At 42.5% G+C, this 12,877-nt stretch overlaps 1 protein-coding gene across 4 annotated transcripts in view; it reads right to left on the bottom strand.

Moving 5' to 3' along the window:
- LOC141259330 (probable cation-transporting ATPase 13A4) overlaps positions 1–12,877 on the bottom strand; it is a 1,218,891-nt gene that overhangs the window by 261,754 nt on the left and 944,260 nt on the right. For all 4 annotated transcript variants that reach the window (XM_073675148.1, XM_073675147.1, XM_073675149.1 and 1 more), the window contains exon 16: positions 1,011–1,167. In XM_073675148.1, the coding sequence (XP_073531249.1) occupies positions 1,011–1,167 (157 nt within the window). The remainder of the gene's footprint in view (positions 1–1,010; positions 1,168–12,877) is intronic.

Raw genomic sequence — 12,877 nt, 5'->3', positions numbered from 1 at the left:
ACTTGAAGAAAAATGCGCTGCATGGTCAAGTCGCCAGAAGAAAGCCATTACTGTGAAAATGCCACAAAGTATCTCGCCTACAATACGCCAGACAGCAGTGATAAGCCTCAAAACTTCTCGATTAAGGTAATTTGGAGTGATGAGACCAAAACTGTACTTTTTGGCCATAACCATAAACGGTACATTTAGAGAGAGGTCAACAAGGCCTATGATTAAAGGCACACCATTCCTACTGTAAAGCACGGACGTGAATTGCTGATGTTTTGGGGAAAGATGAATGCAGCACGTTATCAGCAAATACTGGAGGCAAATTTGCACACATCAGACCCGAAGCTGCGCATGGGACGTACTTGGAAGTTCCAACATGACAACGATCCAAAACACAAGGCCAAGTCGACCTCTCATTGGCTACAGCAGAACAAAGTGAAGCTCCTGGAGTGATCATCTCAGTCTCCTGACCTCCCCACTCCCCACTAGAAAGCCCAGGAATTTACAGGAACTGGAGGCTTTTTACCAAGAAGAATGGGTAGTTTTACTATCTGAGAAAATAAAGAACCTCATCCACAACTACCACAAAAGACTTCAAGCTCTCATTGATGTTAGAGGGGGCAACACACCGTATTAAGAACTGGGGTATGTGAACTTTTGATCAGGGTCATTTGGATGTTTTTGGTTATCATTAAGATTTAAAAATAGAAATCACAGTAGTTTGACAATAAATGGCTTCGCCCAACCAATAACCATGAGTGGAGAAAAAGTTTTTTTGTTATCATTCATATATTCTGAAACAAGGCCAAGACAGCAAAAATTCTGTCGGGGTATGTAAACTTTTGAGCACAACTGTACATAATCAATTTATTTTTACAAACTTTCTCGATTTGAATTATCCAGATTTTTGCATTTTATAACCAGTGTACAAATCTAAAATATTAAATCTATAAAATAATTAGTCAGTAATGATATTATACATCATAGTTATTTTAACTGTACTATACATGCTTTGTAGTTACCTGTTTCTGGTTTGCAAAAGCACACTACCATTTCAGGTGCCCCTTTCATGAACAGTGTCATATTACTCTCTCCAATAACTTGGGCAATGACAGACATGCGCTGTGAAGTGGAGGAGAATGGGAACTGGTGCAGAATAAGAATTCCTTCCACTGGTGTCTACTTGATGCAGATAAAAGAATGTGAGAAACTGTTATTAATGAACAAAAATTTAATTATCCTGCACTACTTTTAGCAAATTCAATATATAAAATGCTGTTAATAAACAATAATGGTACATTAACACAATACAATCATTTAAAATGATGTACATATTTGCCCAAAAGGATGTCAGAAGGTGAATGAACAAGAGTTGTGCCTATGCTATCCACTATAATGTACAGATGAGTTTCCACTACATTTGCTGGGACTGAAGAAACTCTGATTCTAGTTGTTTAATTAATCATATGCAGAGGTCAATAATGAATGCGGCATCGGAGGAGTTTGACAGAAGCAAACCACTACATCTGTCAGCCCATCAGCCTAGCTCAGTCTAACAATGCTCCAATGACTCCCTTATTCAGGCATATGATATCCTGTCGGAGAGGAGGGCTAATAGATCTTCAGCCAGGCGAACATTGACAAGCTAGTATAATACACTGCACTATCTGAATAGTGATGAGTATTATCGAATCTCTAAAGAAATCACATTTTCAATTCGACATGGTACCAGTAAATATTGTAAAAAAATGTTTTGGAGTGTTTTTTAAAAAATGTAAATATATGTGATTTTGTCACCTCTATAATGACCTGGATTATAAAGCTATTTGATCATTTATGATGCACATTAAACACCGCAAAAATATATGTTTATACGCACATGGAGAAAATTATTGGTGCCTTTTTGTTAAAGTAAGAAAAACCCACAGTGGTCATTGAAGTAACTTGAAACTGACAAAATTTATTTTCAATTTAAATGTACTGAATATCAACTAATGAAAATCAGACTTTGCTTTTGGACAATGGTTCAACAGTTTTTTTAAATCATTCTAAAGAAAATGGCCTCGACATGAATACAAATAGAAAAGATTGAAAATAATTTGCCCATAGGGACAAGTTAAACTAAGGTGTGTCCTCTATTAGGTGTCTACAAACTTGTAATCAGTTTGCTTATTTTTATGGTGAAATGTAGTCACTTTGCTGTCTCGTATAATGGTGTGTACCACACAGAACATGGACCAAAGAAAGCTAAGGAGAGAGTTTCCTCAGGAGATTAGAAAGAAAATTATAGACAATTGTGTTAAAGGTAAAGAATATAAGACCATTTGCAAATGGCTTGATGTTTCTGTTACTATAGCTGCACATATTATTCAGAAGTTTAAGGTCCATGGGATTCTAGGCAGCCTCCATGGATGTAGACGCAAGAGGAAAATTGATGACAAATTGAAGAAATGGTTAATACAAATGATTACCAAAGAGCCAAGAACAATTTTGAAAAAGATTAGAGGTGAACTCAAAAATCAAGGTACATCAGTGCCTGAGGAGGAAACCACTTTTGAAAGCAAATCATAAAACTCAAGACTGGAATTTGCCAAAATGCGTATTAATTAGTGATGAGCGAACGTGCTCGACACTGCTTGGTACTCGCCTGAACATCACAGTGCTCGACAAGCTTGGCGATCGGCGAGTATTTACGGGTTACTCGGGAGGGAACTCGGGTCCCCGCCCTGCATGTTTGGCGCTCTTTAGAAAGCCAATGAACATACAGGGATTGCTTGCCACACGCTGTAATGTTGTAGCCATGTTGGTTGTGGGCATTGCAGTGATTGGCTGGCCGTACAGCGTCATCAGGTCTATATAAAGCCTGGCGGTGCTATGTTCATCACAGTCTACCCCGGAAACAGAGGCAGAGTAGGGGGGAGAGCTGCTGCTGAGTAAGGGAGAGATTTGCTTGTTTATAGTTAATATAGGTATTCCATAAGATATATGTATATCCATCTGAACTAACAGTCCTACTGAGGACTAATCCAGCTGCATATTTTCAGTGGGGAAAGCTGATAGCAGGAATTAGACAGGCAGGTTTGGTATGTGATAGACTGCAGTGCATGGTACAGCACAAGAGGGTCCATTGAACGTTCTGTGCACTGCTGTTTTATCTTACAGATATTTGTAGACATAGCCTCAGGTATCAGTGGCAAGGGCAAATTTTTTTGTTAATTTAATCCTGGTTATTTGCTTAAAGAGCAGATCTTTTCCATATTACAACGATAAAAATCCAGAATTTTGAACTGAACATGGAAAATATTGGCCTCCTTTTCCATTCTGTTGCAGTGTGTCGGTCAAGCTATTCCCACTATGTCTCTGTGAAGAATAGTATTAGTAAGCTACAGGTCTGCTATTTAAAACTGTGGTTCTCTGTCAGACGTATCACATATAACAGCGTTCCAAAATCAGCCATTTCTGCCTTCCATTTCGTTGCTTTGTTTTGATCAAGCTATTCACACTAGGTCTCTGTGAAGAATAGTGTTAGTAAACTACAGGCCTGCTATTTAAAACTGTGGTTCTCTGTCAGACATATCACATATCACAGCTTTCCAAAATCAGCCATTTCTGCCTTCCATTTCATTGCAGTGTGTCGGTCAAGCTATTTACATGAGGTTTCTGTGAAGAATAGTATTAGTAAACTAAAGGTCTACTATTTAAAACCATGGTTCTCTGTCAGATATATCACATGTACAGTAACAGCATGCCAAAGTCAGCCATTTCTTGAGAACGTGTCTTTCATTTAAAATGGGCAAGGTGCGTGGTAAGGAACGGGAAAGTGGACAGAATGGTGATGGTGCATGCAGAGGCCGAGGACGTGGCCGTAGGCAAGCTGAAATTGTGACACAACAAAATCCCACATCTTATTGCCGACCTTCCTGTCCCAATTACTAGGGGACTGCAGCACATCACTATTGAACCCAGAGCAGTGTCAAAAGGATGTTGGTTGGATAGCGGATAATGCTTCCAGTCACTTAGCCACCACTACCACCACCCTGTCTTCCACACGATCAAGTCTCAGTAGCCATTAGTCTGGACCGCATATTCCTCACCCTGATCCTCCTTCCTCCCACCATGCTGAGTGCCCGGAGACAATTGATCCCACACTTGGACACTCAGATGAGCTGTTCAATTTTCCATTTATAGGTTCGGACCTCATGCCCGGCCAGCTTCAAGCAAGTCAAGAGGAGAACGCATGTAGCGATGTCCAAATACTTGAGCAGCCATGGTCACATGAAGGCAATGGTGGGAAAGTGAAATAACTGGCGCTAGTGGTGAATGATGAAGATGAGACACAATTGCCAGAAAGTCAGGAGGAGGACCTGGGTGCAGAAGCAGAAGACAAGGTGGTGGATGATATAGTAACTGACCCAGCCTGGTAGGGGGACATGCAGAGCAAGGACAGAAGCACACAGAGGCAGGGAGGCATAGCACCACAACAGGCAGGAAGAAGCTGTGTGGTGGCCGCAGACACAAGGCGGGAAAGCGTTACTTATAACGCCAACATGACGGAAGTTGCCAGTACAACTGTTAGGTCTGGTTGATTTTTAAAGACTCTGCAGATAACTCCAAAAAGGCCATTTGCCAGGCCAGCATCAGAAGGGGTTGCAAAACTACCAACCTGACCACCACCAGCATGATCAGGCACATGGCAGCAAAGCACCCAACTAAGTGGGCCGAACCCCAGGGTCCAGAAACGGTGTCTAGGGGTGACACCACTGCTTCTTCCACTGGTGTGCGTGCACGCTAATCCCCTGTCCATGGCGCATGCGAAGATACCTCCCACCCTGCACGTGTCATTACCCACTATCAACTAGCACTATCAGCAAGAATGTCCACATCCTTGTCCCAGCGCAATATTCAGTTGTCCCTACCCCAGTCCTTGGAACGCAAGCGGAAAAATGAAACAAACGCCCCACAGGCCACACTACTAAATTCACACATTTCAAAAATGTTTGCACTCAAAATGTTGCCTTTAAGGCTCGTGGACATGGAAGCGTTCCGCAACCTGATGTCGGCGGCCATCCCTCGGTACTCAGTCCCCAGCTGCCACTATTTTTCTCAGTGTGTCATCCCCGCATTACATGAGCACATGTCCCACAACATTAGCCGTGCCCTCAACAACACAGTTACTGGGAAAGTCCACTTAATCACGGACACGTGGACAAGTGCTTGTAGGCAGAGACGGTATATCTTGCTGAAGTTAATGTTAACTGAGCTAATATAGTGGAAGACGTGACCCAGGCTGACCTTGGGACGGAACACGTCCTCCCGATGCCGAGAATTGCGGGCCCTAGGTCAATCAGGGTTGCCCCACATTCTACAGCTCCTGCACCTTCTCCTCCTCCTCCTGTTCAGCCTCCATCTCCGAAATGACCACATCAGTCACAAGCTGGAAGCGCTGTAGCACTGCCTTGGCCTCGCGGCAACAGGTTGTGCTAAAGCTAATATGCTTGAGTGACAAACCGCACAACACTGAAGAGTTGTGGATAGCTCTGAAAGAGCAGGCAGATTTGTGGCTGACACCGCTGACCCTACAGCCAGGCATTGTCGTTTGTGACAATGGCCAGAACCTTGTGGCGGCTCTGAGGTGAGGAGAACTCATACACGTACCATGCCTAGCACATGTGCTTAATCTAGTAGTTCAGCAGATTCTCAAACCCTACCCGGATCTGTCGGATCTGCTTGTGAAAGTACGCCGCATGTGTGCCCATTTTAGAAAGTCAGCTACAGCTTCTGCCACCCTTGCCGTGCTTCAGCAGCTTTTGCATCTTCCAGCTCACCGACTGATCTGCGATGTCCCCATGCATTGGAACTCTACATTGCAGATGTTGGGAATGATTTGTGAGAAGAGGGCAGTTGTTGACTACCAGCATCAACAAGGCCATCGGTATTCAGGTCAGACTCCACACATAAAACCTGAGGAGTGGACATGGATGTAAAACATATGTACCATCCTCCAAAACTTTGAGGACTCCACCAAGATGGTGAGCGGCGATGACGCCATAATTAGCATCACCAGCCCACTTCTCTGTCTTCTGAAACGCTCTCTGCTCACAAACAAAGAGGATACATTGCAGGGGGGGAGCAAGGAACTATACAGGGTGATTCCACACAGCTCAGCCTCAAGCCCAGCCTCATCTCATCCCAACGTGGATTGGGTTACAATGAGGAAGAGGAGGAGGAGGAGGAAGAACAGGAGCTATTTTCATGCGCTATAGACGGTACTATCTGCACAACTGTCAAACCGTCTGTTCAGCATGGATGGCCTGAGGACAGTGAGGAGGAGAGCATGGTTAATTGTCCTCTTGGTGAGGACACAGAAGTCTTGCCTGTTCGCAGTCTGGCACACATGGCTGAGTTTATGTAATGCTGCCTTTCCCTTGACCCTCGCATTGTCCAAATTTTGGGTGATAGTCATTACTGATTGGTGACACTTCTAGACCCACGCTACAAGGAGAACTTTATGTCTCTTATTCCCGCACAGGACAAACCTAAAAAAATGAGGCAGTATGAGAAGGCCGTTGTTAAGGAATTATTTAAAAGAGTCCCATCTGAAAATGCTGGCGGCAGAGGTCACAGTTCTTTGGACAACCAAGAAGTACAGGCGAGATAGACAGACACAAATGCAATCCAGCAAAGGCAGGGGAACACTGTCAAAATTGTAGGACAGTTTTCTCAGACCCTCCCATCTCACAGTCCCTGAGGCGTGGGGTACTCTCACAAGGAGGGAGAAGTTTCAGAAGATGGTGAGGGAGTACCTTGCCGACCATACCAACATCCTCCGTGATTCCTCTGTGCCTTATAATTATTGGGTATCCAAGCTGGACAGGTGGCATAAACTGGCTCTATATGCCTTGCAGGTCCTGGCCTGCCCTGCCTCTAGCGTTTTGTCGGTGTTGTTTTTTAGTGTTGCTGGAGGAATTATAACCGATAGGCGCATCCACCTATCAACTGAAATTGCTGACAGGCTGACTCTTATAAAAATGAACAAGCGCTGGATTGGGCCAGACTTCTCAACATGACCAAGTGATAGCAGTGTAACAAGCTCAAATACAGCGTCTTTCTTTTGGAGGTCTAACTCTATTCTCATGCACCTCTGCCTTCACACCCAGACATGGGTATACGCTTCCTGATTTCCTGTATTTGCTCTTGTTCTCCTCCTGCTCCTCATCCTCATCCTCCACTACCATATCACCACCATATCTACCATATCACCATGTCTCTTGCAAGGGACAATGGAGTTCCTCCAAATTTTTGGCAGTTATTGCATTCACTGCATAGGCAAACAGTATGGGAGACCACTAACTAACAATGGGAACATTGGTTTCAGGAGGCCATCTGACCGCTACGTCTCATACAAGGGACATTGGAGTGCTTCCAAATTTTTGGCCGCCTTTACATTGACTGCATAGGCAAACAGTATGGGAGAACCACTCCTTTTTAATGGAAACATGTCATTACTGTGGCCCATCTCAATGTGTCATTAAATTGTTATTGAGTTTTTTCCTAAATTTTGACAGCCTTTGGACTCAGTGCATAACCTATAACTGTATAGCAGACCCTCTCCTTTCTAATGGGAACATGTCGTACTCATTATTGTGGCCCAGATTTATGTGTCTTTATATTGTTAGTGGGGTTTTTCCTAAATTTTGGCAGCCGTTGGACAGACTGCATGAACTATAACTGTATAGCAGACCCTCTCCTTTCTAATGGGAAAATGTCGTGCTCGTTACTGTGACCCAGCTCTATGTGTCTTTACATTGTTATTGGGGCTTTTCCTAAATTTTTGCAGCTGTTAAACTCACTGCATACCTTATTACTGTATAGCAGACTCTTTCCTTTCTAATGGGGACATGTCAATACTGTGTCCCAGCTCTATGTGACTTTAAATTGTTAATGGGGTTTTTCCCAAATTTTTGCAGCCTTTCGACTCACTGCATACCCTATAACTGTATAGCAGATCCTCTCCTTTCTACTGGGAACATGTCGTTACTTGGCCCAGCTCCATGTATCTTTAAATTGTTATTGGGGTTTTTCCTAAATATTGGCAGCCGTTGGACTCACTGCATAACCTATAACTGTAAAGCATTCCCTCTCCTTTCTAATGAGTACATGTTGTACTCGTTACTGTGGCCCAGCGCTATGTGTTTTTAACTTGTTAGTAGAGTTTTTCCCAAAATTTGTCAGCCGTTGGACTCACTGCATATATTATAACTGTATAACAGACCCTCTCCTTTCTAATGGGAACATGTCGTTAATGTGGCCCAGCTTTATGTGTCTTTAAACTGTTAGTGGAGTTTTTACTAAACTTTGGCAGCCGTTGGACTCAGTGCATACCCCATAACTGTGTAGCAGACCCTCTCCTTTCTAATGGGAATATGTTGTACTCATTACTGTGGCCAAGCTCTGTGTGTCTTTAAATTGTTAGTGGGGCTTTTCCTAAATTTTGGCAGTCGTTGGACTCACTGCATACCCTATAACTGTAAAGCAGACCCTCTCTTTTCTAATGGGAACATGTCATACGCGTTACTGTGGCCCAGCTCTATGTGTCTTTAAATTGTCAATGGGGTTTTTCCTAAATTTTGGCAGCCATTGGACTCACTGCATACCCTATAACTGTATAGCAGACCCACTCCTTTCTAATGGGAACATGTCGTTACTGTGGCCCAGCTCTATGTGTCTTTAAATTTTTGGTAGGGTTTTTTCCTAAATTTTGGCAGCCGTTGGAATCACTGCATACACTTTAACTGTATAGCAGACCCTCTCCTTTTTAATGGGATCATGTAGTACTTGTTACTGTGGCCCTACTCTGTGTCTTTAAACTGTTCGAAGGGTTTTTTCCTAAATTTTGGCAGCCATTGGACTCACTGCATACCCTATAACTATATAGCACATCTTCTTCTTTCTAATAAGAACATGTTGTTACTTGGCCCAGCTCTATGTATCTTTAAATTGTTAATGGTTTTTTTTCTAAATTTTGGCAGCCATTGGAATCACTGCATACCCTATAACTGTATTGCAGATCTTCTCTTTTCTAATGGGAACATGTCGTTACTGTGGCCCAGCTGTAAGTGTCTTTAAATTGTTAGTGGGGTTTTTCCTAAATTTTGGCAGCCATTGGACTCACTGCATACCCTATAACTGTATAGCAGACCCTCTCCTTTCTAATGGGAGCATATTGTTACTATGGCCCAGCTCTATGTGTCTTTAAATTGTTAGTGAGGTTTTTCCTAAATTTTGGCAGCCGTTGGACTCAGTGCATAACCCATAACTGTGTAGCAGACCCTCTCCTTTCTAATGCGAATTTGTTGTACTCATTACTGTGGCCCAGCTCTGTGTGTATTTAAATTGTTAGTGGGGTTTTTCCTAAATTTTGGCAGTCGTTGGACTCGCTGCATACTCTATAACTGTATAACAGACCCTCTCTTTTCTAATGGGAACATGTCATACTCGTTACTGTGGCCCCGCTCTATGTGTCTTTAAATTGTCAATGGGGTTTTTCCTAAATTTTGGCAGCCATTGGACTCACTGCATACCCTACAACTGTATAGCAGACCCTCTCCTTTCTAATGGGAACATTTCGTTACTGTGGCCCAGCTCTATGTGTCTTTAAATTGTTAGTAGAGTTTTTTCCTAAATTTTGGCAGCCGATGGACTCACTGCATACACTTTAACTGCATAGCAGACCCTCTCCTTTTTAATGGGATCATGTCGTACTTGTTACTGTGGCCCTGCTCTGTGTCTTTAAACTGTTAGAAGGGGTTTTCCCAAATTTTGGCAGCCATTGGACTCACTGCATACCCTATAACTGTATAGCAGATCTTCTTCTTTTTAATAAGAACATGTTGTTACTTGGCCCAGCTCTATGTATCTTTAAATTGTTAGTATGGTTTTTCCTAAAGTTTGGCAGCCAATGGACTCAGTGCTTACCCTATAACTGTATAGCAGACCCTTTCCTTTCTAATGGGAATGTGTCGTTCTTATTACTGTGGCCCAGCTCTATGCATCTTTAAATTGTTAATGGGGTTTATCCTAAATTTTGGCAGCTGTTGGACACAATGCATAGCCTATAACTGTACAGCAGACCCACTCCGTTCTAATAAGAACATGTTGTTACTTGGCCCAGCTCTATGTATCTTTAAATTGTTAATGGAGTTTTTCCTTAATTTTGGCAGCCATTGGAATCACTGCATACCCTATAATTGTTTTGCAGATCTTCTCCTTTCTAATGGGAACATGCCGTTACTGTGGACCAGCTCTAAATGTATTTAAATTGTTAGTGGTGTTTTTCCTAAATTTTGGCAGCCGTTGGACTCACTACATACTCTATAAATGTATAGCACAACCTCTCCTTTTTAATGGGAACATGTCATACTCGTTGCTGTGGCACTGCTCTGTGTCTTTAAATTGTTAGTATGGTTTTTCCTAAATTTTCTCAGCCGTTGGACTCACTGCATACCCAATAACTGTATAACAGACCCTCTCTTTTCTAATGGGAACATGTCATTACTGTAGCCCAGCTGTTTGTGTCTTTAAATTCTCAGTGGGGTTTTTTCCTAAATTTTGGCAGCCGTTAAACTCATTGAATACACTTTAACTGTATAGCAGACCCTCTCCTTTTTAATTGGAACATGTCGTACTCGTTGCTGTGGCCCTGCTCTATGTGTCTTTAAATTGATTTTAGGGTTTTCCTAAATTTTAGCAGCCGTTGTGTATTTAAATTATTAGTGGGGTTTTTCCATAATTTTGGCAGCCGTTGAAATCACTGCATACACTATAACTGTATAGCAGACCCTCTCCTTTTCAATTGGAACATGTCATACTTGTTACTGTGGCCCTGCTCTATGTGTCTTTAAATTGTTAGTATAATTTTTCCTAAATTTTGCAGTTGCTGGACTCAATGCATACCCTTTAACTGTATACCATACCCTTTTCTTTCTAATGGGAACATGTCATACTCGTTACTGTAGCCAAGCTCTAAGTGTCTTTAAATTGTTAGTGAGGTTTTTCCTAAATTTTGGCAGTCATTGGACTCATTACATACCCTATAACTATATAGCAGACTCTCTCCTTCCTAATGGGAACATGTCGCACTCGTTACTGTGGCCCAGCTTTATGTTTCTGTAAATGTCTAGTAGGGTTTTTTCCTAAATTTTGGCAGCCATTGGACTCACTGCATACCCTATTACTGTATGGCACACCCTCTCCTTTCTAATGGAAACATGTTGTACTCGTTACTGTGGTCCAGCTTTATGAGTCTTTAAATTGTTAGAAGGGTTTTTCCTAAATTTTGGCAGCCGTTGGAATCACTGCATACCCTATAACTATATAGCAAACCTTCTCCTTTCTAATGGGAACATGTCGTTACTGTGGCCCAGCTCTATGTGTCTTCAATTTGTTAGTGGGGTTTTTCCTAAATTTTGGTAGCCGTTGGATTCACTGCATACCCTATAACTGTATAGCAGACCTTCTCCTTTCTAATGGGAATATGTCGTGCTCGTTACTGTGGCCCAGCTCTATGTGTTTTTAAATTGTTAGTAACATTTTACTAAATTTTGGCAGCCGTTGCAGTCACTGCATAGGCATTACCACTATAGGAGACCCACTCCTTTTTTAATCCGAACATTTTTTTTACTGAGATCCTCCTCTATGTCTCTTGAAAGATGTGTTGGGTTGCGTCCAATTTTTTGGCAGCCCCTGCAATCACTGCATATGCAATAACAATATAGGAGACCCACGCTTTAATAATGGGAACAGCAAAGCATAGCTGACTGCTGGCCCTTTAAGAATAGTATGTGCCGCCTGATGGCCCTATAAAAATAGTGTTTGTGACTTTCAGAGTCCCTCCTTCATAAATGGAACAGGATGTTTCTGATGATGTCTCACATACCACATGGCCAGATAAGGTAGTAAAATGTTACAATGACATTTCTCGGTGAATGCATTTTTCACTGGTGAAAGCAATGCAAAAGTGCAAAAACGCATAAAAAAATGTTACGTGTGAACATAGCCCAAGTTGTGAAGGAGCATTTTTGTTTTTGTATATTTATTTTGCCTTATATACAAGTCATTACCCTAGAAATCATTACCCTGTCACTTACAACTGGTTTCTTCCCCTCATACTTCAAACATGCCTCAATCACACCCATCCTCAAAAAGTCCTCCCTTGACCCATCCTCTCTGACTAGCTATCGCCCCATATCACTATTCCCCTATGCCTCAAAACTACTCGAACAACACGTCCATTCTAAGCTGTCCTCCCACCTCTCCTCCTTCGACCGCCTATAATCTGGTTTCCGACCATAGCATTCTACTGAAACTACACTGACTAAAGTCACCAACGACATACTAACCACCAAATCCAAGCGACACTACTCTGTCCTCCTCCTCCTAGACCTGTCATCTGCCTTCGACCCAGTGGACCATTCCCTCTTACTACAAACTCTCTCATCTCTCGGCATCACAGACTTGGCCCTACCCTGGATCTCCTCATACCTAACAGACAGGACATTCAGTGTCTCCCACTCACACAACACACCTCTTCATCTCGCCCCCTATCTGTCGTTGTCCCCCAAGGTTCAGTTCTAGGACCCTTACTCTTCTCCATCTACACCTTAGGCATGGGACAGCTCATAGAGTCTCATGGCTTTCATTATCACCTCTATGCTGTTGACACACAGATCTACCTCTCTGAACCCGATATCACCTCCTTAATAACCAAAATCCCACAATGTCTGTCCGCTATTTCATCCTTCTTCTCTGCTAGATTTCTAAAACTTAACATGGGAAAAACAGAATTCATCATCTTTCCGCCATCTCATTCAACCCCCCCAACTGACCTATC

Source organism: Phyllobates terribilis, unplaced genomic scaffold (assembly GCF_046119375.1).
Source record: "Phyllobates terribilis strain yellow unplaced genomic scaffold, ASM4611937v1 Scaffold_3__8_contigs__length_932513732, whole genome shotgun sequence".
NCBI classification, from domain to species: domain Eukaryota; kingdom Metazoa; phylum Chordata; class Amphibia; order Anura; family Dendrobatidae; genus Phyllobates; species Phyllobates terribilis.
This window is presented reverse-complemented; position numbering and strand designations above follow the sequence as displayed.